The sequence below is a fragment of the Triturus cristatus genome, chromosome 6 (assembly GCF_964204655.1).
Source record: "Triturus cristatus chromosome 6, aTriCri1.1, whole genome shotgun sequence".
NCBI lineage: Eukaryota > Metazoa > Chordata > Amphibia > Caudata > Salamandridae > Triturus > Triturus cristatus.
The window spans coordinates 147410206-147438109 of NC_140589.1; the positions used below are offsets into that span (position 1 = coordinate 147410206).

General features: G+C 44.9%; 1 protein-coding gene across 1 annotated transcript in view; it reads left to right on the forward strand.

Annotated features, from left to right (window-relative positions):
- WDR43 (WD repeat domain 43) overlaps positions 1–27904 on the forward strand; it is a 366881-nt gene that overhangs the window by 41442 nt on the left and 297535 nt on the right. Inside the window, exons 2-3 of the mRNA XM_085610376.1 lie at positions 3337–3471; positions 12869–12990. Coding sequence (XP_085466502.1) covers positions 3337–3471; positions 12869–12990 — 257 coding nt within the window. The remainder of the gene's footprint in view (positions 1–3336; positions 3472–12868; positions 12991–27904) is intronic.

Sequence of the window (27904 nt, forward strand, 5' to 3'; positions counted from 1 at the left end):
GCTCCGGATAGTCCTAGGGAAGCAGGATACATAGGTTTAACATAAATAACAAATAAAAACAAAAGGCGAGGCGTAAGGGCAAAAAATGTGGGTCAGGCTACATCCGGGGGACTCTACTTCAGACCTTCAAATAGCTATCAAGAGGAAGGAGTACTGATAGGTCGGGGGGGGGGGGTCACGGGAGAGGAACGTCTATATTCGGTTATTCCAAAAGTCGCAAGGAACCATCAAGGGTCAGGGGGACAAAGCAATATCAGTGTCCACTAGGGGGGGAATACAGATACCCCCACGATACGCGTTCCATTGCCCCCAGATTCTACCCCATGCCCCCGGTTTACCACGAGCCACATACACAGTCTTCTCCCTGAACATGCACCAGTCCATGTTCTCCTTCCATACGGACACGGTGGGAGGCCGCTGGGAACCCCAAAGCTGCGCTATATCTCTCTTGGCAATCATGTTCCCCAGGGCCGCCCACCGAGTCTGAGCCGCGTTATAATCATTGGGCTCCCACACATTCAGGACACAGCGACGCACCTCCGGCAGCAGCACAACCCCGGTGACTTGTCCCATGACCACATGAACCCGGCGCCAGTATTCCGCCACCTCGCGACACTCCCAAAGGATATGGAGAAAGGTGGCTCTGAGTCCACATCCCCGCTTACAGAGCCCGTCTTCAGAAAATCCCATCGAGACCAAACGGGGACCCGTCACATACACCCGGTGGAGAATCTTAAGTTGGACCAGGCGGAGACGGGCTGGAATGGCCACTTCCTTGGGGGACGACAGTGCGGACTGCCACTCGTCGTCCAGTTCCACCCCATCCCCCGTCCACGCCTCCCGGAGGCGCACCAAGAGGTCAGCCCGATTATTGATAAGTTTTTTATAAATTAATGAGAGAGTACTGTCGGGGACATGACCATCGAGTATGCGGTCCTCGAGGGGCGAAGAAGCCGGGATCTTGGTCCCCTCCCCAAAAACAGAGAGCAGGGCATGCCGAATCTGGGCGTAGCGGAAGAACTCCCTTTCCGTAAGTTCGTATTCGCTCTGGAGCGCCGCAAATGTTTTAACCGCACCCTTAATCCATAAGTCTCCCACTCTGCTAATACCAATCGTGTCCCAACGTTCAAACCCCTTCGTTGTCCAGAGGCTTCCCAGGCGGTCGGAGGCAAACAGAGGAGTAGCACATGTTAATCGCTCACTCCAGCCCAAGGCTACATTGGCCGCCTTCCAGATCCGTACCGCAATCTTAGTAGGGCCCGTAAGGGTCCGTCCAGCCGAGCTGGAGTAAAGTGCCCTGTTATAGTTTCCGCCGGGAAGCAGGAATTTATCCATCTCATACGCCGGATTCAAGCCAGGCGCATACGTGGCATGGTTAATGGCCGATAGCTGTGAGGCCCAATAATACCTGCGAATGTCGGGAAGCGCGATGCCCCCGTCGTACCAGGGGAGAGTAAGCTTTGCCAGAGCGATACGCGCCCGTCCGTCCCACACCAGTCTCCTCTGCAGGCTCTCCACCTCCCGAAAGTAGGACACAGGAATAACATCGAAGGAGTTCTGAAGTGCATAGAGAAATCTGGGAAGGGACATCATTTTAAACAGTGCTGCCCGACCCAGCGGGGACAAGGGCAGCTTACACCACCGAGCCGTGTCAGTTACTCCTTCTTAACTAGGAAAACAATCCCACTTCACCAGATACCTGGAACCCTTGCTTGTTAGCCCTCTTCAAAAATTTCCCCCTTCAAATTTACCCCATTCACCCTCCACTGTGGGGCATAGAGACCCTCACGGGTGAGTAGCGCGCTTTATAAGCCCCTGATTGATTGATAGTATATCTGCTAGTGCTATACTGCTTTTAATTCTATTTAACCTTGGCCAGTGGAAGAGTGTGAGTTTTGAAGCAGTTTTTTTTTCCCTACATAAGGATCTGCTGCATTTGTACGTATATCACTCTGTTGCATAGATGTTGTTGAAATCTGGCGAAGATTTGGCATGGGCGAATTAAGTGGCCATGCACCTTTATTTTATCAACACTACAGCTTTCTTCACGACCACTGTGCTTTATGAAATATTTAGTGCGACGGCCTTGAAGCAGGCGCCGTGCTGATGAAAGAAGCGCTTGTGCTGGAGTAAAGCCAAAATAACTACAATCCAAAAACTTTTTGGTATCCTGCGTTGCCCTGTATTACAGATCGTGCGACTAAAAAAGCTGTCTGTAGCAGAAGGCAATGTTTCAAAGTGAAACGAAATACCGCTTTAATGCTAAAAGATGAGGCGTGGCGAATCAATTCCGTGTATAGTGTGATGTCTACCCATACAAGCTGAAGTCTTTTTAAAGTGCTCAAGAGAAGAGAACCTTACACAAAGTTTAATGTCGCATGAATGACAGTAGTTTTGAGGGAGTTGGTCACCATAAGTTAGGAGAGAATATCAGAAAAGCTCAGGGAGTCTACAATGAACATTTTGATTGCAAAGATGTAGTCAAAGCAACAAAGTTAGAAATGGATAATTGGGTGTGTCAAACACATGTTATTCCTGAAGGGGTGGGGGCATACTCTCCAAACCTTGCAAAGTTTAATAGATCTTCAATGACTGTAAAATTGGGTGAAGGCAAAATCTGACATATTAGCAGCCAGATTATCCAGATCTTGCATTCTAACTCGTGCGAAGAGACCATGCATTCCTGCAAGTGGTTGTGGAATGAAGTGAGTGTTGGGCGTGAAAGGCTAAATTCTATTACCAACATGGAGGGTGGAAAAAAGGAGAAGAGGATGGGAACAACCTCCTCTTGGAGTACCCTTGCAATCATTGTGTGGTAATAGTTCTCACATGGCTGCTGCTATCGTTATTAAAATTATTACCTTACCAAATACTGGATGATTTTGTTGACATATTTTACCCATAGATTTGCTTAAGTTACAATTTTGTATTTTATCTATGTGTTAATGTAAACTTTAGTTACTTTCAATATTTTGTTTTATTTTGTCCTCTCGTAAGAGAAATGTGTAGTGTCTGCATATAGCGTTTGTGTGACTATCATCATGTAGTAGAAATCCATTATTTGAGCTATGGGGGAGCTAAGGATTCCACTAGGATCATTGGGAGAAGTGAAGCCACAGTTCAGCTTCCTGCTAGAGTTGCTAAATTTAGAAGTTGAATTTGCTTATTTGCAATTTATGCAGTAGGGTACTTGCACTGGACCATAGTGCATCTATAATAAATCACTTGTGTCTATGAAATTTTGCCCACTCTGTGGTTTCTTTCTCCTGCAAGAATGGTCTCTTAACACAATGCCAGTTTTATTAGTCTGATTGTTTTCTTGTCTTTCTGTTTTAGGAGGGCCCACAAAAGAAGAAAAGGAAATCTGAAGCCGCAGAATCGGCTGGACAGTTTGATTTGTTGGCTATTGGTACAGCAGTCGGCAGCATTTTATTATATAGTGTTGTAAAAGGAGAACTACAGAGCAAGCTGGTAAGAACTGCATCTTCTTACTGTTACATTTAACTTATAAGGTCACCATAGCAAAGTGACCTACAACAAATACCTGCACTTAATTAATAGATTGATAATTTGGAAACTCAGATTACAAATGAGACACATAGAAGGTATTAGCCATGTAGTGGTGTCAATCTCAAGGCTCCTTCGAGGTAAGAAAAATGTAATCGCTAGTGTCAAGTCATCTTTTTCGTAATGGATTGACAGGAATAACTTTGCTTCAGGCCTTCTTCCACAACATAACCAGTTATTTTCATGATGACCACAGACTCGAGGCTGAACACCTTCAGGAGCTCTCGACCAGTGGACTGTGCATCCAAGTAGAAACAAATCTGCAAATTAATGTGCTGGAGCATAGGGCCTTAACCAGGATCCTTGCCTTGTTTGTGCTCTGAATTTGACAGTCATCAGTGCTCATTGGGACAGCCAACACCAAATCTCTTTTATATAAACAGGTAGCAGGGTACGTTGTCACAAGCACTATCAGAACAAGCATTGGCATAGCCAATAGGTCTCGCCTTTGGGACCTTGTAAGTAAAAAAAAAAAAAAACCTGAAGTTTAAGACTTCACGTTTACTGCATCCTAAATACGAAGTGAATGTAAACTTAATCTTATACTTCATTATTTTTTTTTAAACTTGCACGCTCCCAAAGGCGAGACCTATTGTCTGCCAATGCTTGTTTTCTAGTGTGTCTGGTGTTAAAAGCCTCACACGAGTGCCTGGTGGGATTGCGAGTCCCCAAACTAGGGCGAGCGCAAATCTCTTTTGTTAATTTAGCATTTCTCACCTTCTTAGTTAACAACATTAAAGTTCAAAGAATATTGGAACATGATTTTTACGCGGCACACAGCCGCCTTGACCTCGCTCTAGAGGGTACGAGCTCCTCTCTTAAACCTTTGTATACATTTGTGTTTGCCTCACTTAGCGGCGTCCTGGGGTGTATTTTTATCCTGCTTCACACAGCTGTACAATAACCCACAGTTTTGTGGTGTTTGCACATTGTGCTGGTGTGAGGCATGTGCACGTCACTGACTAGCATTGTGCACACTATAAGATGCACGAATGTGCGCAGAGGGGCACCCTTACAGCTCTGTAGGACAGGTGAACGTGGGATGAAAGGGGGGAGGGTCTTGAGTCCAAACTCCGGCCCGGGGCCAACCGTGCACCACACTCTGAATGAGGAGGACCTGGCCTGGCAGTTCGGGCTGGACTGTTCCCATTGATTTGCATATGGCTGGGTCCAAACTGGAATGGCATGGTGAGCAAAAAAACGATGGATTTACGCCCAGATCTCTGTACTGGGGTGAATGTATGACATTGTTCTGCCTTCTGTCCATCAAGAGTTCTTCTTTTTGCATTTGACACTGCATGAGGAGCGCGCTGCGCGCCCCTCCTCACCTGCTGGAGTGGGCGGTCTGCCGGGAGTGCCCTCGATGTGTCATGTGGTGCTGCTCCACCGCTGCCCACCAAGAGGAAGGGGGAGGGATTCGGACAGCAACAGGAGAGGGGCACCTGCAGGACCATAGAGATACTTTAGAAAGGCCTTTTACACTGCTCTTGTAGTGCTCTTGTACTGCTCTTGTAGTGCTCCTGTAGTGCTCTTGTACTGCTGCAGTAGTGTTCCTGACTTGTGTTTTTGTAGTACTCTTAGGTGTCGTTGTGAATTCGGGCCCAAACATTTAAAATGGATCTAAATTGAAATCTTCATCTGCTAGAAATGACCGTGGTCATCCTTGCTCCTTACTTCAAAGGAAGGTGGATTCACAAAGACACGTAGAAGATCTTAAAGAGCTCCCCTCCCCTCCGCTACACTCTCGTCCTCATGACGGATGCTGTTCTAGTTTAAGGTGACCAGAGTCTCAAATCACAGGCCACGAGTGGTGCGCGAGAGTGCGCATTCGCTTGTGTGAGGGAGCAGGCCATCTGTTTTGCATTATGGCGCACGAGTCTGGGCACGATAATGCAAAACAGATGTCGGCCGTGCGGGTAACAGACACCAATAGGCCGTGGGCGGGGCAAATGCGGGACATGCGCCCGCATTTGCCTAATTGCTTGCTGTCTTTCTTAGAAAGACGCAACGCAATGCCCAATAGCCTGCAACGATAAAACCACACGCACAAGACTGTGGTCAGCATTCAGAAGCCCCGACATGAAGTCTCGCTGCGCGAGTAGTGCTACGCACTGCAACGCTAGGCGCGAGACCTAAAAAGCACACCACTTGGACATGAGCACTTCAATAAGGCATTTCACTGAGAGTAGAATATCTTACGGTAAGCAGCAGAGGGAACCGGAAAAGTGGTGACTGAACCAACAAACTCTGAAGAGGATATTTTTGCTATGGGAAAACCCAGACTGTAATTCTTTTGTTTGGCATGGGAGATGCATTTATACCGACCTTCTTCAAAATATTGGATTATTCCTTTACGCTATTGCACCTTATTCCATGGACCGTTTCCAAGATCAAGCGGATGCTTGCATCATCCTGGCGGGCCCACCATGACCCATGCACTACTGATATTAGGACCTCCTTTAACTGTTGCTGTCCTGTTAAATTCTGTATAAAGCTTGTTTGTGATGTTGGGGGATGTGCATGCGGTCGATCCAGCTTGGGACAGCTCTACCCTGCATCACTACTCGAACATTTGGTTGGAATGTTGAGTGGTGAGGCGATGGTTGGAAGTGCCTGTGAGGTGCTGCCCTCAAAGTATTGGATTTACTTGGAATAAATCGTCTTCATGCTCAAGTCTGCGGTGGAATTTGTCCCCTTGTAATATTGGCGATGAGCTGGAAACTGAGCCTACGTGGGCAGTGATGGGACAAACAAAGCAGCATGGCTTTTTAAAATGTTTTGCTTTGTACTTCAGCCAAGTTATCGTATTGCTATCACTTGAAGAACACTATAGAAACAGTGGTGATGCCTGTTAAATATCTAATTTGTGGTGACAGGCAAACCTACATGTTACTCTGTTGAGGTGACCGGCATTTAGTATTCTACAAGCAATCCATTATTGAGGGCTTTGCTGGAGATTATTCAATACTCTCCGCCTGTTACACCAATTTGTTGTGTGTTCGATGGTGAGACACACCTAAAACTGTTTTGGTACATGTTACCTGTTAAAGTATAAGTGAACATAATTACTGCTGACTACTTGTTCAGCTTGTTGCTGTGGCACGTTGCGGTTTCAAGCACACCATTTGCATTTTAATCTCTGGGGCGTCAAAGTATTTGGTGTCACTATGCAGGTCATTAACCCTTCTCCACCATTTTTATAATCTCCACGGGAGCCCACCGTTCCTGAGTGGTTTCAAGCATTCAATGCATTTCTACAGCGCAATTTAATTTAAACCTGAGAGAAGATGGATGCTGGAAGACTCGTTGGGTTTGGAAGGTTGAGAGATTTGTTGATCTACCCATTTAAACACCAGAGCATGTTGAAGCACTAGATGAGTATAAGGAGGTCAAGAGATTAGAAAAGTATTTTTCTAAACTGCCAGGAGGCACATTTTTAGGTCAAGCCTAGCACAAAGCGCATGCGCTGCTCTATGGGAGGCTTATTGTAAGCGCTCAAAACTTCTCCGTGTGGGTCTGACTCCTCCCACACATTCGATTGGCCTTTGTGTGTCTTTCAATAATGAAAGCATGCAAATGGCCAAAGGCGGGTGCATGTCCCACCTCTTCTTCAAATGTTCACTCCCTTGGCGTTTTGCTCTCGGGAGCGAGCAGCGGCGCGCAGGGTGCAGCTGCAGTCCTGGTCGCGTCATGGATCGTGTTACTAATGATACAGTGCGGTCATTTTCACTTTAGCAGCCACGCTTGTTGTTTTGTGTGGGCTTATTTCTCTTGTCTTAGCTGTGACAAAATAATTGAAAGATATTTGCGGTTTTCTGGAACAACTGGGCTAAGATAATTGTTTGGTATCTTTCAGCTCGGTCAAAGAAGTACCACTTGCGCTGTAAAAATAGGTTTTATTTCTGGGGTTCTTTATGCGCCGAACGTTTGTAAACACCATGTTACAGGGATTAATAGGAACGCACAGGCGCGCGGCTGTGGCGCATGCCCAGTATCAGTTTCAGGCTTACAAGAGGATTGGCCGCGTACCTGAACGGCGAGCTTGGGGATTGAACTGCACTAGACACATTATGAACTGCGCAAGCCTTGGTTGCAGTCATTAAAACGCTACGTGACTGAGCTCGCTGTAGGTTTTCTATGATAATTGAAGGGAAAACTCACTGGGTGCAAAGGCCTGCACTGCAGAATAAATCACATTAACAATGGCTGGAGCTCGAAACCAAAATAATGATTAGGTTTACAAGATTACAAGACTGGCGCATAAGAAGAAAGCTGAATTCGGGAAGTAGTTGGCTATGTGCAGGTGCTGCACTTGCTGAGAGCAGTGGCATGTGTAGTTCTATTTAGCGAAAGCTGATTGTACCACATGGTGCCACAATGTTTATCTTTTAAAAGCAAGATGTTCCCTACCAGGGCTTTAAGCGGGCCGTGTCCTGCCGGTACTGAGCACTGAAACGGGTCGTTATCGGGCTCTGTTTTCAAGCCCTGGACTTTTTATGCCATGCCCTGGAACTACAGACTAGTGAGGGCAAGCTTAACTAGGATGGTCGATGCATCATTAAGTGAGTCACACGTAATATTTCATGAATGTGGAAACTGGGATGTATTTGTAAAAGGAAGGAGGTTGTTTTAAAGGTATTCTGGCCCGATGTACCTCCTTTCTCTGCTGAAATCATCTAGTCACCTTTGAGCCTCTTGCAGCTACCCTGCGTGATTGTGTGTTGACCCGTCCTCTCCTGCTACATGCTATGACCATGCTTTCCTGCTCGATGTGTTGGTGTTCGAAACTGAAAGGGAACCATCCCCTGGTCTGTCACCGCATTGGCATCATGTGAGTCACAGGTGGCACTTGGCTGAAACTGGCCTTTCCATCCTTCTGCGCACCTGATATTGCCAGATCACAAATGCGGTTGCAGCACACTAGATAATGTGCTGCAGGTCTAGACATTTATAAGGTCCCATGGGCAAGACCTATTGGCTATGCCAATGCTTGTTTTCCCATGGAACAAACCGGCACTGAATCCATTGACATGTATGCCGCTTCTCTTCGTGTACCAGCGGCTAAGTGTGAATTTGGAAATTTCACAGTTCAATTGATCAGAGACCTTTCCAGGGGGCTTTGATATCGCTGGGGTAGGATGGGATAGAGGCATGGGGGGGTCCAAGGAAAGACCCTGTCTTATGATGGGGATGGTAGAGAGATATCGATATTGTGGAATTGGGTCGGGGAAACTGGACAGGGGCCCTAGAGGGGGTGGTTTATTTAGGCACGGCCCAACTTTTAGTAGTCATTGAGATGTTTACTATCTTATTGTAATAAACTTGCAATAAAGTTTGTTTAAAAAAAAAACCAAAAAATCAATTTATCAGAGACCAACTAGTTGCTAGGTGTTTTAATAGGAAAGTTCAAGAGAGGTTACTTACGTGTAGAAATCCTCCTTTAGACGAAGCTGTAGAAATAGCTAATGCTATTCAAGATTAGACAGATTCAGCTAAAGAACTAAATAAATCGGACAGTTTTGTTAGGTAAAGGGAACACGTCTTATATGAACAAGATGGCGAATAGAACTACAGTTGTGAAAAAAAGGAGACCTTCATCTTCTGGCGTCATATGTTTTCAACATGGGTCCAATTTCCATATAGCTTCTTTCAAGCAATGTCCGGCTTACCAAGGAGTGTAGTAAGTGTGACGTTTTAGCAGGATGTGCCAAGCAAAAAGAGGGAAAGTGAACTTTGTAACAGAAGACTTTGACCAGAATCTTTCTGATGAAAGGAATAATTTGTTGCTTTGTATAAGAATGCAGGGGCAGGTTGTTGCTAAAGATATTAGTACATTCAGCACAAGAAGCTGAAAACAGTAACCGTGATATCAATGATTCAGTAAATTCTATTAGAATTCATGAGAATGACTTGCCTATGTCCAAGGATCCCATAGAGATCTTTAGAGTGGGTAAGTTAATGATACCTTTCTGGATCTAAGATCACTATCCTATCAAAAGATGCTGTTCTTAAGTGCAATGTTGCGGAAACTTTATTGCCACCACATGCGTCCACAAAGGTATGATGGTGCAAAGATTGACTAAGTAGGTTTCTTCAAGACTGTTATTGGTTTCAAAGGTCTGGAGGCCCAGGGTAAAGTATATGCCTCACAAAATGGACCTGCTATTCTTGGGTGGCACCACTAAGTCTGTTTAGGTATTGTTCCTAAACCGGGTGTGGTACATCAGGTATTGACTATTAAGCACAGTCAATTGAATGGGCATATAGAAAACATTCACACTCTACTTTAGAGACATGACCTATTTGAACTGTCTGGAATGTTGAAGGGATTTGAAAGATGGGTGTGTCCCAGTGAAACATAAATTGAGGTGCCACCATTGAGTGTGAGGGACAATTTGAAAAATGTGTTGGACAATCTATGCAAAGATCCTCAGAAGGTGTGGTAGAGTACAGATGTCCTTGGACCTTTTCAGATTCTCCCACCTGCTCAGAGATTTGCAATTGTTTTGATCAATCATTTATCTAAATGGCTTACTTGCCTTAATTTGTGAACCTAACGCAAGTGTTATAACTTTCCTCACGGATGTTTTTGCGGTAGTAGGATTTCCTTCAGTACTGTTATTGGACAACACGGTGCAGTTTGTTTTGTTAGAGATGGTAGACGTTTTTAAAGGAGCTGGGATCAATCACAAGGGGTGCAGTCTTTACCATCCCCCAAGGAAATGGTCGAGTTGAAAGGCCTAATAGGATGATTTCTGACTGTGAGAGAAGCTGTACTTAAAGGTGTTGGTGTAGGGGATGCTGTGCGTACCATGCTTTTGTCATATCGTAATACTCCTCCTAGTGTGAATGGTATTGCACCTTTTGCTACGTTGATAGGCAGGGGTTCTCAGGAATTGTTGAAGACCGCCTCGTTGAACAATCTACCCAAAGTCAAATCCAGTGGAGTCAAGGCACATGATATTGAGCTGGCTAGAAGTTGAATTAAGGCCAGTCAAACAAGAAGTAAAGAAAGGTTCGATGTCATTAAGGGAACTAAGAGTGTGGTGTTGGAGCTGAACGATTATGTGAATGTGAAATTACCAAACTCCAAATGTGTAAAGGGTAAACACCGATTTGGTCCTGCTCATTGTGTGGAAGAAGTAAGCTAGGGTGGTTGTGCTGTAAAATTGCAAAATAGCCACTAGTGGAACTGTGCAAGAGTAGTCAAAGAGAATGGTCCCGGACCAACGTGCACGAAACCTGTGGGGTACAAAATGTAATTACTCAAGCATGTGAATCCATGAAGGATACAGACTCTGAAGAACTCAGAAAAAATTATTTAATCCATGAAGAATTGCTCATATGCCCAGGCCTTTTTATTGAAAGATGGCAATGTTATATGCATAGTCAATAAAAAGTGAAGTTGTCATCTTTTGATAAAACTGCCCCAATAAAAATGCTCACGATTATCATTAAACTTGGCATGGTCCGTATTGTATGCTCAATTTGTGTTGTACGCTTTGTTCCAAATTATACATATACGCTCTTTTGATAATCCTTTCACTTGAACTATTCGAATGCTACCGGATACCCCCCCCCCCACATGCCTATCCAGTGCTATGCAGGTCTTTCAGTCTGCTTCCATCTGATGGTTCTATCCCACCCCAGCATTTTCCATGTATGTATCTGGAGGGGCTCAGTGAAGAAGCATGCTTCCTGAGGGTGGTCTCATCATTGGACTTGGGATTTTGGTTTGCAACCTTTTCTTTCCACACAATATATCCACTCTTTTAATTTTCAGGGACACATACTATTGTGATTTAGCCAATAAATGGAGGCTTTATTTATATTTGCTTGTTTTTCTCTGGGTTCCCCTTGCTTTTGAAAGATTTTTCAGTGGCAGGGAAATTTCACTTCTATCTCTCTCTACATGCCCTGCAGCAAAGCGACTTTACAGGCTTCCTCAGCTTGGGTCAGGGTTGTAGGGAGAGTGGCAGTTCCGCTCCTGTTTTTTCACTCCTTTTCCCCTGTACGGGTATACAGGCTCTGATAGGTGGTGAATTCATTGAACTAAGTACTGACTGAGGAGAAAAATAACTCTCCCTTTTCCCAGGTCTGGTCAATCACTGGGCTTGCACATTTGAATATCTTAGGACATCTCTAATCCTGACAAACTGTGCCCAGTGTGATGTGCTATAGAGTAGGCATTACACCCTGCCTCTCTCTCTGGAAAATGGTTTAGGATAGGGTAGATGTTGAAATGTTCTTGGCATGATTTCATCTCATCGTGGAAAGACAGTGATGAACAGTAAAAGGGAGGAAACTAGCTACCTTTCTCAAGCACCCAGACGTATGCAGATTTTGGGGTGGGTAATAGGAGTCATGTATATATGTGATAGCAGCAAGTTCAAAAGGCCAGGATTCAGAAAGTTGACTATCATCTTGCACAGTGTACACCTGTCCAATGACTGATGTGCTCGACTGTGAGCACATGCACACTGTATATCCCAGCGGTATCAGAATTTTACACACGGGCGCTAATGGGATGTTTATTCCCAGGGATACAGATAAAAAAAAGCCTGTCTAGAATGCACATTGCCAGTACTCTCTCATGACCTGGGCAGGTGCCACTCTCGCAAAAAAGGGTACGTCTTTGAGTGTTCCAATAGCATCAAAGTCCTGATCCAATTTTTCATGAGCCAAAATGGGAGAGCCGCCAGCTGGCTCAAATTGTTGGGCTCACGGCTGGTAAGATAACTTACAAGGTTAGAGAAGCACAGCCTCACAAAGCCAGACACAGCATTTTCATCCCAACACTTTACATCCATTCTGCACTTTAGCTGCTTTTTGCTCTTTATTCCCTGACATTATTGGGGTAAAACTGGGGATTTTAGGTGGCAGGAATTATCTGAGCGCTCTTATTTTCTCGTTCGCATTGTGAAATGAACACTACGTCAAAAGACAAAAGGTGAAACTACTCTTGTCGAAAGAGAAACCTGAAGCATTGTGTTAAATATGTAGATTGTCTGCTTCAGAACAAAAGCAATTCTAGTCAACATGTTTTTTTCTTTTTTGCTACGTCTGTACCAATACATTTTTTAAAGTAAAGAATTTGCTTTGCAATGCCGTTTTCAGTGACATTAACAGAACAGTTTGTGGTTCTACAGGATCCTCTTTATAGCACAGGTTTAAAACTCTCAGGACACGAGTTAACTTTTTGCATTAAAAATTAACATTCTGGAGGAAAAACAGTGTAATGTGTCTAATAAGACTGTGTAAGGTGTCTAGTAACCATGTGGCTATTTTGTATCTCCCTTAGGTAAGTGGTCATGAAAGTAAAGTAAACTGTATACGATGGCACCGGGACAATGGTTGCTTGTACAGTTGTTCAGACGACAAACACATCATTGAGTGGAACGCGCATACATGCAAAGTCAAATGGTGAGTATGTTGTGTATTTGTAAACCGCAAGGGTATCCTGGTGCTGAGCAGGTGTTTGTGCCTAGCCCTGCATGTGATAGGTTGGTTCATTCAAAAGTAAGTTCTTAAGTTTCTGGTGGAATTATAAAAGAGAGGAGGTGGGTCTGATTTGGAGTGGGAGATCATTCCACTCATTAGGAGCGATTTAAGAGAATGCCCGTCCTCCTGACTTGGTTCTGTTATGTGTGGGATGTGTGCGAGTAGAAATCCTCCAGAGCAGAGTTGTCTTTGTGGTTGGTGGAAGAAAATGCATCTGCTCAGTTAGGTGGAGCCTAAATTGTTTACTGCTTTAAATGTGGGTTTGAGCAGTTTGAAATGAGCACGTTTATGCATCAGGATCCAGTGGAGTGTGATTTGATTTTTGTGTGGGAGTTTGGGGATGAGTCTGGCTGCTGAGTTTAATCAGTCAGGGGAATTGTAAGCGTGCTACTCACCGTGAGGGTTACAAGGCGCGGGGGGGGGGGGCAGTTTAGCAGCCAGGTCTTGAGTGTCTTCCTGAGGATGTTCAGGATGTCGATCGGGAGCTCGTTCCAGGTCTTGGCCTCGATGTAGGAGAAGGCTCTTCCACCTGTCCTGGCTTTGCGGATGCGCTGGGTTTCTGCGAGGGCGGTGGATCCGAGGTTACTCTTGGTTACGTGGAAGGAGATCCTCTCATTGGCGTATTGGGGTCCGATGTTGTGGGGGAGTATCTTGAAAGTGACTCTTCTCTACGGGGAGCCAGTGGAGGTTGCGCAGGTGTTGGGTGATTTGCTCGTGTCGAGGGATACTGAGGACGAGTCTTGCTGCGGTGTTCTGTATGGAGTTTGTGGAGAAAAGACTTTTTGATCCTGGCGTAGAGAGCGTTACCGTAGTCCAGTCGCTGGTTATGAGTGCGTGGGTGACTGTCTTCCTTTATTCAGGGGGTGGGATCCATTTGAAGGTCTTTCGGAGGATGCGGAGGGTGTTGAAGCAGCTGGAGGCGACAGTATTGACCTGTCTGGTCATGGAGAGGGAGGTGTCGTGTATGATGCTGAGGTTTCGGGCATGGTCCGTGGGGGTGGGCGGGCTGCCGATGGCGGTGGTCCACCAGGTTTTGTCCCATGTGAAGGTGGAGGGTCCGAGGACCTCTGTCTTCTCAGAGTTGAGCTTCAGACAGGATACGACGTCCTTCATTCCTTCCTGGAAGTTTAGTCCGGTGGTTACGGGGTCATTGGTGAGGAAAAGGATTAGCAGGGTGTCATCTGTGTAGGATACTCTGCTGAGTCCGTGCTGTCTGACCAGTTTCACCAAAAATCTGGGCTTGTTTAAACTCTGGAGAAAAAAAGAACAAAAATCTACCGTTTTAAGTCATGGCAGCACTCAAATGGCAACTTGCCAACCCCCACCAAACAGCATAGGATACCACTTCGACAAATTGTTTCCCACCCACTTCACAGCTTGCATTGGGTAATAATGTGCTCCCGAATCAAAAGAATCATTGGAGGCTTTTTTTCATCAGATTTACCCAAAGCATGCAATTTAACTACCACTTCGGGCTTAGTCTGAAGCAGTCTATATCTGATAAGTAGCAAACCAGAATACTGTCGCTGCTCATCTATAGCAACCCACTGACTAATTCGTCAAGAACAAGAAATGTCAGGAGTGCATTGAATAAATGGCACAGTTAACGGATGAAAGGCTTATGCAAGCACTTAGCCGGTGGGTCTAATGACAAACTGCTATGAGATCCGAAGGGAACCGAACTTATTCATACCAATGTGTTAATCCTTAACCCTGAGCAGATGCTTCTACGTGGTAAAGTGGATACTGAGTCCTTTTGGGCTTGTTTTTTTCTTCTTTTTTTGCATCTTTCCAGGCCTCCAGCTCAGTACAGAATGTGAGCCCTCTTTGCTAGGGAGCGAAAGTAGGCAAGATGTCTGACGTTCCTTCCTTATCCACTATTTAAGACTTACTTCAATTCCATCGGGAAGAATTTAAGTAACTGTCAAGCTTTAAAAACCTTTCCTCTTTAAAAACAGGAGGCCCTTCTCAAAATATTAAAGTAAATGGTTATGATTAACAGTTGTTTGAATGACATTCCATCCCACTCCACATGCCTGCTGTAGATAGTGCATGCTACCCAAAGTTGAGTGGGAAACTGCAAAATGAATATGAAGATGACCGCTAAGAAGGTTGAGAACTGCATGAGTGTTTGGCTTTCAGGGAGGAAACTGGGATGATAGTGCATATATTCAGCTTTTCAAACACAAATATGCATTAAAGTGATGGATTTGATAACTGAATTAATCTCAGCAGTTTGTAATTAATCGGGCCATCCCTATTTTACACACCATGTTACCCAAGTTTGGATATATACAAGTAAGTCTTGACCCTACCCCAACAGGAACATTCCAACTTGAAATGCCAGACCAGATCCTCTCTTAGATTGAACAACCCAGTACCAGTTTCACCCTAGTTGGGGCTCATCAGCCAGGTATGGCTTGGTTCTAAATGCGACTGGTATGCCCAGAAGTTGCTCCCATCCATACTGCCTCTGGTATCTCCTCCAGAGGGGGAAAACGTGTTGTAAAACCAATTTTCCAGGAGTGGCTCATTATACTGGGTACACCTTAGGGGTTTGCCCAGAGTTCCTTGCATGGGAAGACTATCTGAGCCATCTTGGATTCAGGCAAAGAATGGTACTCTGGGATTGTTTGTAGACCAATCCCCAAGGAGCGATCTAAAGTAGGAATAGTTTCCCCATGGTAACTGTTGCCCCATTGGCTAGTAAGTTCTCTCTGCCCAGAAACACGAAGAGGACATACATGGCTCCCATGTACCTCTGTCCTCCGATCATACTGGGCTGGAAGTAAGACAGAAGGACTTCCCTGCTGCAACTTGACCCAGCAAAGATAGGCTGCACCAAAAACTGGACTGCACCTGATCCCTCGATAATCTAGCTGCAGAGAAATGCCGGACTGCTGAAGTGCCTGCTTGACGACCAAGTACCTGGGACCAATAGCCAGTGGACCCTGGCTCCCTGGATGATGATTTGTTTACCTGTAAAGAACTGCTGAGACTGCTGCAACTGAGACACCAGTTAACCAGTGGGAGATCGAGTCCCAAGGCCAGAGACTATCTCTAAGATTTGTGGATTCAAGAGTGGCACCTGGGATTCTCCCCACATCTCTTCAGCATCCTGTATTCTCAGCATCATGGCCACTTCTTTGCTGGACCGTGGTAAAGGAGAAAAGTGCACTGACTGTTGGACTCATCAGTTAACTGTCTCCCAGGACCTGTGAGTGGCCCTCAATTCGTGGCCCATCTAAGAGAATATTTTCTAGTCATTCTGGCCTGTTTCAATAACCGCTAAGCCGATTACATTTTATTGTACTTAACTTAAGAAAATCATATCTCTGGTTTTTCTCAATAGCTGTTTGTTGTTTTGGTGTCTGTTTTAAAGATAAAAAATACAAGCTATTTTCATAATGGTGTCTTATTTTTGAGTTTTTTCTTATCTATTTACTTTTTATGTACTTTTAAATGTTGTTCCTTTGATTTGACCTTACTGCTCTGTGCGACGCATACCCATGACTGAACTAAGGTTTTATCTAAGAAACCGATCATGAACTGATCAAGACAGACCTTGTATAGTGAGGTGTCACAACCACACCACATAAATATCCCCTTTTCTATACTTTTCTATAAATACTGCTAGCACAATATGAAAACTCTCAGCATTCTGAAAATGGGATAGACTACATTTGGACCTAATTGGCAGATGTAACCTCATTTAGGTGATTAGTCTTTCTCTGTATCTTTATCTTTTTAGGTCCACCCCACTCTACCTTTCAAAAGCATTCTTTAACAAACATTGAAAATGCAATAGGTCTCTTCCTCGTTTAAGTTAAAGCAATTCTGTTTGTAATTAGGTGGCTTTTTAGCTTTGCTTTTATTAGTGTTTTTCAAACTACATAACATGCATATGTATGCATATTTGTGTATGCATGCATTTATATTTGTATTTATATAGATATGCAGATGTGTATATATGTTTATGTATGTAAATATATCCACATACACACATATATGTATATATATATATATATATATGTGTGTATATATATATATATAATGTCAAAAAACCTGAGATGCTGGATATTGATCCAGAGATCAGCAGGTACGGTCCACCATAGTCTTTAAAGTTTTAAATAATTAGCATCCACGGAAACAGGTTGCAGCTTCTTTGTAAGTCACCAAAGTAAAAGAGTGTGCAGACAAGTGTCCGCCCCGGACGCGTTTCGATCGTGAAAACGATCTTGTATATGTATATATATATATATATGTATATATATGTGCGGGTAGGGAGTGATGGAGTGGAGAATGAGGAACCAAGAGATTGGTAGACGGGAGGGAGGCTAACAAACATATGTGAGTAGAGAGAAAGGGATGGACAGGAGGACAGTAGAAGAGGGGAAAAAGACAGGAAGAAAAGAGGTAAATAAGTGGTGAAGAGGGGTGTAGGGAAGAAGGAATAGAAGTAGAAAGAGAAAGGAGTGGATCACATGGAGAAAAAGAGCACAATAGAAAAGGTATGAGGAGCTTGAAAGAGTGAGAAAAGGAGGAGAAAGAGAAAGGAAAAGAGTGCCTGAGACTCAGGCAGACATGATGTCATATTTGTAAATTACACTCATCGTCCAAAAGTTCTTACATTTTTGGCGCGTTTACTTGTACCAATAGCCAAGGTCACAGTTTGGAGTCCCGACAACATGGCACCGCCGTGTATCCTTTTGATTTGATGATCACCCGTAGTAAGACTGATTTAATGTTTGGTGCCAAACTGTTGGGGTGCAAAGGCACGTCCAAGACAGCCTGCCCTCTAAACTTAATATTTGCTGCAAGTACAGCAGCCATTTTTTTTTGTGGCTTAAGTGCTTACAATCACAGCGGGAGCACTTTCAGAGAAACTGCACAATGCCAACGGGACATAGAATGACAGCTCGGGCAGAAGTTTACATTGTTTGGTTTTTCAAGGACTCCATCAAAATAAAAACAAAAATAAAGTGCATTACAAAAACACACTCCAAAAAACCTGAGGGTGTGTGTCTTGAAACCACCATGAACTGCATGGTAAAAAAAATACACACGGAGGTCACGGCGCTGGAACGCTTCCCCGAAATTGTAGCAAAGTGGCTTTGTATACACTGTTCCCAAATAGGTACAGTGTGTACAGAGTCCACAGTCCCCAGAGGTTTGGCAGAGGCTAAAGTTAGATATAACCTTACTCTCTAAAGTGGTAGCTTGGTCGAGCAGTAAGGCAGTTTCAGAGGACCGTGTAAAGCATTTGTTGCACACACTCGGCCAGCAAATGGTCTCACACACTCAATAACTGAACTCTAGGCCAATGGTTTGTGTATAAAAATATATGGTTTTAGTTTAGAACCAACAATAGGTATCAAAATATACTTTCTCAGAATGAGATGCTTTAGTTAAATACTTTGCAAGAGGCAATTGACTTGAAATGCAATAGTTAGTTTGTTGCAATAGGCAACACAATTTCAAACACATTGGGAATTTTAAGTTATATGCAATTGATTACTTTCAGGATTACTTTTCTAACTCCAGGACTGGATCCTAGATTCAGTCCTGGGACAGTAATTGGAAACAAATGAGTAAATACCTTTTAGTTACCGTTGTGATTTTTAAGCAATATTTTGCTATTCTAAAAGTTGACACTTAGAAACTTTTTCTAATCAAGTTACCAATGTTAACCTATGGAAGGAAATTCATTTAGCAGGTAAGTGGGGTTATGGTTACTTTTTCTAGGTCCGTGTTGGATCCTGGATCCAGCACTAGTGTACCACCTGTAAGCAGTTGAGAAACTGCGTTTAAGTTATACAAGCGATTTTTAAGGAATATTTATAAGTTTGCAAAATCGACTCTTGGAAGAAATATCACAGAAAAACAGGCAATGGTTTCCTATGGAAGAAAATTCAAGTTACGGGTAAAGTACGTTCTCGTTACTTTTGTAATCCAGTGCTGTGCTCCTAGGCTCAGTACTGGGACATCTATAGAAAACAGGTAAGTAATTACGTTTTCACAGTTGGTACGATTTTTAAAGAATATTTGTAGTTTGCAAAAATCGACAGAAGAAATTTCACAGAAAAACAGTCAATGGTTTCCTATGGGAGAAAATTGAGTTTGTGGTAAGTACGGTCGTAAGTTCTTTTCAGGGTCAGTGCTGGGCAACAAGATCCAGCACTGGGATCTCTCCTAATAGCAGGTGAGTATTTCCGTTTTCGTTACTCAGTTGATTTTAGGTGAATATTTTAAAGTTTCGAAACTCCACACTTAGAAGAAATTTCTAGAGAAACCAGTCAATGTTACCCTATCGAAGAAAAGTGAGTTATCGGCTTTTGGGTAAGTACTCGACTGGCAGAGTTAAGGTTCTGGGCATAGACTCAGGGGTCTCCCAGGGTCAGATAAGTACAGTTGTTACACTCTCAGCGGCACAGGGGCAGCCAGGTGCAAATCCTATGGGAGGCAGGGGGACCTTGGTTGGTGGCTGCTGACTAGCAGGCCACGTGGCTGTGGGAGCTGGGCTCCTGGTTACTTGCTCAGGGCAAATGGGGAAGTAGGTAGGAGTAGAGGTTTCACTGCCAGGGCCACTCGGGCGGCTGGGTGCAGGGTGCTTTTGAGCCTTCGAGTGCTCAATGGATTGCAATGGAAATGCTCAAGGACGAACAAAGTCTGCAAGCTCGGGGACGAAGATTCTTCAGGTGTGCCCACCACTTCGAGAGGTAAGTTGGGTAGTTGGAGGATAGGTAGGTACCCAGGAGTCGGGAACAGGAGGCCGCAGGCCGCCGGGTGCAGGGGTGCCTTTTGGTGTCGGGAAATCTTACCCTCTGTTGATCGCGGTAGGGGGTCCCTGGTTCTGAGGCTGCAGGCGTCGGGAGCGTCGAGGTGGGTCCTTGGGTGCCGGATTCGGGGACACAGTCGCCAGGGGGACGTCCTCGGGGTCTTTGTCCACTCCAGCACCGGCCAGGTTTGGCGTGTGCAGGGTTCGCGGTTCCGGGCTGGTGCCAGGGTTTAGATACTTGCTTTGAGCAGAGCCACTGCTCGTGGGAGTCCCAGCTGCTCAGTCACAAGGTAGCCAGGTCCTCTGGGGTTTGTGAGGTTGCTGGCCACAGGAGGTGCCGGGATTTAGCAGGAGCAGGTTCGAGGGTCGACAGGCCGGTAGGGCTGGGGCCAAAGCCTTTGGTGTCTTCTTCTTCTTAGCAGCTGCTCAGCAGGTCTTCTTTCTTCTTGATCTTCTTTGCTGTTTTAGAATCTGGAATCTAAGGAAGGAAGGTTAAGGGTGCCCCTAAATACTAAATTTAGGGGCGTTACAGGTAGGTAAGGGGCAGGGACCACTGGGTCCCTGTCCTGGGGTGGGTACACCCCCCTATCGTGCCACTCTCCTGTGGGAGGGGGCAGTGGCCTAGTCCTGATTGGGTAGTGCTCCCCATCTTTAGGATGACGAGTGCCCGGGAATGTGCTTCACCTCGTCTCCCCCACCTGAGGGGTGGGGTTGGCAGGGCTGGCACATCCCCTAGCAGGTGACCCTAGGCACCATTTACCAGGGGCTGACGTGGCCAGGGTTTGCCAATTTGGGTTTTAGGTTTTAGGGAAGGAACATAGGCCCTGGGCACCTGATTGGCAGGTGTCCAGGGCACACTCAAAGTACATTCAGCAATTCAGCAAAAAGTGGGGGCATACCATGCAAGAAAGATGGCACTTCCTCACAGTAATAGAAAAGGAAAGAAAAAAAACTTCAGAGGGAGTGCGCGAATACATTTGTGAAGTGCAGATGAAGCAGCCGAAATTATGACTCAACATTTGTGCGCACTATTAGTTTTCTTTCCTGGCAGATGTTCTATAAATCATTCATGTAACACAAGTGACAAAGGTGGTCACATGAAATTCCAAGAACGGGTGAAAGGCACCACATTCTTGCACCCAGCAGGTGTTCCCGCCAAAAAAAGCACGCTGCTGAAGTCTCCACATTTATCAAGCAAATATGTCGGCTCAGGAGACGTTGGCTTATGGGCGTTCAGAGACTTAGACGTTGGGGGCGCAAACTCTCCCAACCACTTCCTACGGGACTGCTGCTGAAAACAAAGGAGACATGCTATTGTGGCGAGGCAAGGTGTCTGAATATTGCGGGGAGTTTATTTTTAGGGATCCGTTTGGATTCCTAAAGCGCTCATAGATATTTTAATCAAATTTTGGTTCATACTCTGTTTTGATAATGTACTTACAAAATGTCCGGCTACAAATGTATCGAACTTCATCACTTACACACAAACCATTAGCCTAGCATTGTTACATCTATGGGCACATCTTTAACTGGGCGGCGCGGTCCCAAAAGCGAAAGAGGATCTCTTGTCTTTATGGGGCCATGTGTCCAAGTGGGCTGCCCAAAAAAGCCAACGGGAAGCAACTTAAAACCCTCTTTTTCAATGGGAAGCCAGCGTTTAACATAAACGCAGACGCTACCCAATGAAAATGAGGGGCGCGCCTCGAGTCCCCTTCTCCCAAACTAAGGTGTTTACTATAAGTCTCGAGGCGAGGAGCGCATGTGCGCTCCAACGCCAGCCTTAGACCTAAAAACGTGGAATCAAGCTGACAATGGTTTATCTGGCATATACAAAAACCTTACTGTGTAATTTGTTTTTTACAACTTCCCCTCAGCAAGCGTGGAAGGTTGCTTCCATCACTTTGGGCGTACTATATTTCTGCTTTTATTTTTAGATTATTGGCTGTTCAAAGAATGGCACATATTGCCCCTTATGGTTTTCTTCCCTTATGAAGATTTTGGCCTCTGTGCCCTTGAAAGGGCAGGTGAATGAAGCCTATTTCAAACATACTAGATTTAAATCTTTTGGACTATCCCAAAATATGGCAGACTATTTGGACTATGCATCCCATCTTATCATTTGTCCACTCTGGATACACACACTGCTGGCAAGGTTCGTACTTTAAGACTGTGGGTCAGTCAGTATGGGATAGGGTTATTTCCTCATTTTAGGAGATACAGAAGGAATTGTCAGTACCAAAGCATTTGCTCATTTAATTCAACATCTTTCATATGGCCTTATTGGATTTTGGAACTGTTCCTTAACCCCATAACTACTGAGACTTTTTTAACCCAGCGCCGAGCCGTGTGAGGACATCCTTTCTTTAAATCTTTGTTCAGCACAGAGACTAAAGGCTGTAGAAGTGCATAAGAAAGAAATACATCATCTGTAATCCTCTATAAATATACAGCAATTTGAAAAAGGATAATAGAAACCTGCTTAAAAACCCCTCACTTAAAATACAGTACAGTACAATGCTTTTTAGGTCTCGCCTGACCCAGCGCATGCGCTGATCTGGCGAGACATTTTGTGAGGGCTCCAAAAAGTGCTACCAAGCCAGCCTAGAGCTACAGTGCATGTGCAGCCAACCAGGGATCCCGGGTCAAACAGTGACCCATACCACCACCTTGTTAACTAGACTAAAGTGCCCTGCTGTCACATCAGATTCCAACCATAAAGGGAACAAATAAATTTAAAAACAAACATTTGCACAGAAGGGAACCAGCTTGTGTGTGAATGTGTTCCTTGCTAAAGAGAAAAGTGCAGTTCCTCAAAGCTGCCCCGCTTGGCACGAGCAGTCAGGCTTATCTTCAAGGCACATGTGTAAAGTATTTGCAACCACGCTCACAATAATCCAATGATGACACCACAAATCAACTCCACACGAGTTTTATAAAAACGAGTATAAACTTTATGTAAAAAGATATACGATAAGACCTCACGATATAAGACCAACATAGGAGGTTGTGTAATATTTCTCCTGGCCGGTTGTTATGCCAGCCAGTCCTTCTAAGTTCTGGCGGTATTAATGAGCACTTCTAAGCATTCTCCTGTACTCCCAATATGTCGTACAGTTCGAATCAGGCACTTTTACAATATAAAAATATTGTAATGCTTAACATAGCAATCGGACACTCTGCAATAAAAAGAATGCAATGCGTAACGCAACAATCGGGCACTTCGCAAGGTCAATAATGCAATGGAAATACAATCACCAGATATGTCGTTATGCAAAAATAAGGCAATGCTTAATACACCAAACGGGTAGTTCTTTATGCAGATAAAATGCCGTGCGTCGTACACTAATCAGAAAGTTCGTTATGCAGCGATAATGCAATGGGTATTACAACAGTGGGGTACTCCGTTCTGCAGAAAATGGAATAATGCGTAATGCACTTAGGCCCCTATCACCGGGCCTTGGGCGGTCTCTTCTGCCTCTCCTTCTGACTTAGTCAACCTCTCACAGTTGCCCCCAACACGGTACTGTAAGAAAGTGGCTCTGTATATACTGCACCAAAGTAAGGTTCAGTGTGCAGAGAGTCCACAGTCCCCCGAGGTTTGGCAGAGGTTTAAGTTAGGATATAAACTTACTCTCTAAAGTGGTAGCTTGGTCGAGCAGTAAGGCAGTATCACAGGACAGTGTAAAGCATTTGTTGTACACACTCAGTCAGCAAATGGTCTCACACACTCAAGAACTGAACTCTAGGCCAAATTTTTTGTATATACAAATATATAGTTTTATTTTAGAACCACAAGTGGGTATCAAAATACTTTCTCAGAATGAGATGCTTTAGTTAAACACTTTCAATAAGCAATAGACTTTTAAATGCAATAGTTAGTTGTAATAGGCAACACAAGGTAAACACAATTATAACATTGAGCTCAATGGGAATTTTAAAGTAAACGCCAGATGTGAGAAAGTGACATCTTTCTTGCATGGTATGCCCCTACTTTTTGCTGAATTTACTTTGAGTGTGCCCTGGACTCCTGCCAGTCAGGTGCCCAGGGCCTATGTTCCATCCCTAAAACAAACCAAACCCAAATTGGCAAACCCTGGCCACATGTCAGCCCCTGGTAAATGGTACCCTAGGTACCCAGGGCCTTGTGACCGGGAAAGGCCCTTAAGGGCTGCAGCACTCATTGTGCCACCCTTAGGGGCCCTGTACCCTTACACACACACACACACTGCCTTTGTAGGCTGAGTGTCTGGGTGCAAGACAAAACAAAGTCGACATGGCACACATCCCTGTGTGCCATGCCCATAACCTACACTGCCATGGCATACATCAGCCACCCCTCTAGCTGGGTGCCTTATGCCAATGGTGTGGGCACAGGAGCAGGAGCCCTGTGCCCCTACAGTACCCAGGTCCATTCCTGAGCACTGTAAGTGCAGTGCTGCCATTTAAGAGTACATGGTGCTGAGAGCTCGTCAAACACGAACTCCACAGCACCATGATGGCAACACTGAAGACTGAGAAGTTTGGTATCAAACTTCTCAGCACATTAAACCCACACTGATGCCAGTGTGGGATTTAATGTACCAAGCATCCCCGAGGGCATCTTAGAGATGCCCCCTTAAACCTAACCTACAATCCACGTCTGCTCTGAGGCTGCCTAGGCTGCCACACAGCAGACATGTTGCTGGACCCCTGGGTGGGAGAGCCCCTGCTCTCCTGGGCCTGCAACAATGCACATCCTGGGCGAGGTGCTAAATCTCCTCCCCCAGGATGGGCAGGGGGAAGCTTCAAAGGCATGCCGCCTCTGTGAGCTTCCCCAGGCCACTGCAACCTCGCACTCTGGCGAGAAGCTTGGCCGGAAACCCCAAATAAGGACAGGGGATGTGCCAGCCTGCCAACCCCACCCTTCAGGTGGGGGAGGCGAGGTGAAGCACATCTCCGGGCTCTCGCCATCTTGAAGATGGGAAGCCCTGCCCTATCAGGACTAGGCTACTGCCCCCCTCCCACAGGAGAGAGGCAGGATAGGGGGTGTACCCACCCCAAGACAGGGACCCATTGGTCCCTGCCCTTCACCTACCTGGAACACCCCTAAATCTAGTATTTAGGGGCACCCTGAACCTTCCTTCCACAGATTCCAGATGCCAAAATACAAAGAGCAAGAAGAAAGAAGACCTGCCCTGCAGCTGCTAAGAAGAGTAAGACACCAAGTGCTTTGGCCCCAGCCCTACCGGCCTGTAGACCCTCGAACCTGCTCCTGCTCCAACCCGGCGTCTCTTGTGGCCAGCAACCTCACAAACCCCGGAGGACCTGGCTACCTTTTGGCTCTAAGCCCCTGGGACTCCCATGAGTAGAGGCTCTACTCAAAACCTACCTCTAATCCCTGGCAGCAGCCCGGAACCGCGAACCCAGCACACTCTGCACAGCCAAGCCTGGCCAGTGCCGGAGTGAACAAAGACCACGAGGACGACCCCACGGCGACTGTGACCCAGAGTCCGGCACCCAAGGACCTCCCTCGACACTCCTGAAGAAGCCTGCAGCCTCAGAACAAGGTGCCCCCCCTACCGCGATCAACAGAGGGTAAGATTTCCCGACAACAAAAGGCACCCCTGCACGCGGCGCCCCTCGGCCCCCTGTGCCAATCCCGGGGTACCTATCTATCCTCCAACTACCCAACTTACCTCTCGAAGTGGTAGTGGCACCTGAAGAATCCTCGTCCCCGAGCTTGCAGTCTTTTTCCAAACCAAAGATTTCCCATTGAAATCAATTGAGCGCCCGAAGGCTCAAAAGCACCCTGCACCCAGCCGCCCGAGTGGCCCAGGCATTGCAACCTCTACACCTACCTACTTCCCCACTTGCCCTGAGTAAGTGACCAGGAGCCCAGCTCCCACAGCCGCGTGGCTTGCTAGTCAGCAGCCACCAACCAAGGCCCCCCCTATCCCTCATAGGATAACATTGGGCCTAACTCTCTCTGCACCCGGCCGCCCTAGAGTCGCTGAGGGTGAACCAACTGTACCTACCTGACCCTGGGGGACCCCTGAGTCTATGCCAAGAACCTCAACTCTGCCAGTCGAGTACTTACCCTTAAACCGATAACTATTTTCCTCATAGGGTAACATTGACTGGCTTTTTCCTGAAATTTCTTGTAAGTGTGGACTTTTCAAAGCTTAAAATATTCACCAAAAATCAGCCGAGTGACAAAAACGAAAATACTCACCTGCTCTTAGGTGAGCTCCCGGTGCTGTACTTACCCGTAACCCAATTTTCTCCCATTGGAAATGATTGACTGTTTTTCTGTGAAATTTCTTCTAAGAGTCCAATTCTGCAATCTTTAAATATTCTTTAAAAGTCGTATAATATCTGAAAACGTAATTACTTACCTGTTTTTGGATAAAGGTCCCAGTACTGAGTCTAGGCACCCAGTACTGGATTGCAAAAGTAACGAGAACATACTGTACCTGCAACTTGAGTTTTCTTCCATAGGGAATCATTGACTGTTTTCTTTGAAATATTTTTAAGTGTCAACTTTTAAAATAGTGAAATACTGTTTAAAAATCATCACAGTAATAAAGTCGACTTTCATCACTTGATTCTAAGTACTGACCCAGGACTGAATCTAGGATCCAGTCCTGGAACTCCAAAAGTAGTCCTAAAAGTAATCTTTTGCAAATAACTTGAAATTTCCATTGAGCTTAATGCATTGTTGTTTAAAATAGTTGCCTATTCCAACCGCTTGTAACTGTTTACAAAAGTCAATTGCATATTGCAAAAGTATGTATATAAAGCATCTCATTCTGAGAAAGTATATTTTAAATCCAATTGTTGGTTCTAAAATAAAACATGCATATATGTTTTTTTATATATAAACCATTGGCCTAGAGTTCAGTTATTGAGTGTGTGAGACCATTTGCTGACTGAGTGTGTACAACAAATGCTTTACACTGTCCTCTGATACTGCCTTACTGCTCGACCAAGCTACCACTTTCGAGAGTAAGGTTATATCTAACTTTAACCTCTGTCAACCCTGGGGGACTGTGGGCTCTTCACCCTGTACCTATTTGGGAACAGTATATACAGAGCCACTTTCTCACTGTGACAGAGGTATGCAAGGTGTGAGAAAGTGGCTCTGTATATACTGTTCCCTAATAGGTACAGGGTGTACAGAGTCCACAGTCCCCCAGAGGCTGATAGAGGTCAAAGTGAGGTATGACCTTACTCTCAAAAAGTGGTAGCTTGGTCGAGCAGTAAGGCAGTACCAGAGGACAGTGTAAAGCATTTATTGTACCCACTCAGTCAGCAAATGGTTTCACACACTCAATAACTGAACTCTAGGCCAATGATTTGTATATATAAAATATATGCTTGTTTTATTTTTAGAACCACAAAGGGGGTAAAAATATACTTTCTCAGAATGAGAGGTTGAATATAAATACTTTTGTTTCAAGCAATAAATTTGTGTAAACAGTCACAGTTGGTTGCAATAAACAATCCGATTTCCTAAACATACAATGCATTGAGCTCAATGGTAAATTCAGGTTATTTGTGATAAATTACTTTTTAGATTACTTTTGGAATTCCAGGTCTGGATCCTAGAACCAGCCTGGGGTCAGTATTCAGAATCAAGTGATGAAAGTCGACTTAATAACTGTAATGATTTTTAAATAATATTTAGCTATTTCAAAAGTTAGAACTTAGAAAATATTTCACAGAAAACATTCAATGGATCTCTATGGCAAGAAATTCAAATTGCAGGTAGAGTACTTTATCGTTACTTTAGTAATCCAGGACTGGGTGCCTAGACCCAGGACTGGGGTCCTTATCAAAAGCAGGTAAGTAATTTCGTTTGCAGAAATGGTACGATTTTAAAAGAATATTTCAAATTTGCAAAAGTAGACACTTAGAAGAAATTTCACAGAAAAGCAGACAATGGTTTCCTATGGGAGAAAAATGAGTTAGAAGTAAGTATAGTTGTGAACACTTTTCAGAGTCAGGGCTGGGCACCAAGATCCAGCACTGGGAGCTCACCTAAGAGCAGGTGAGTAAATTCGTTTTTGTCACTTGGCT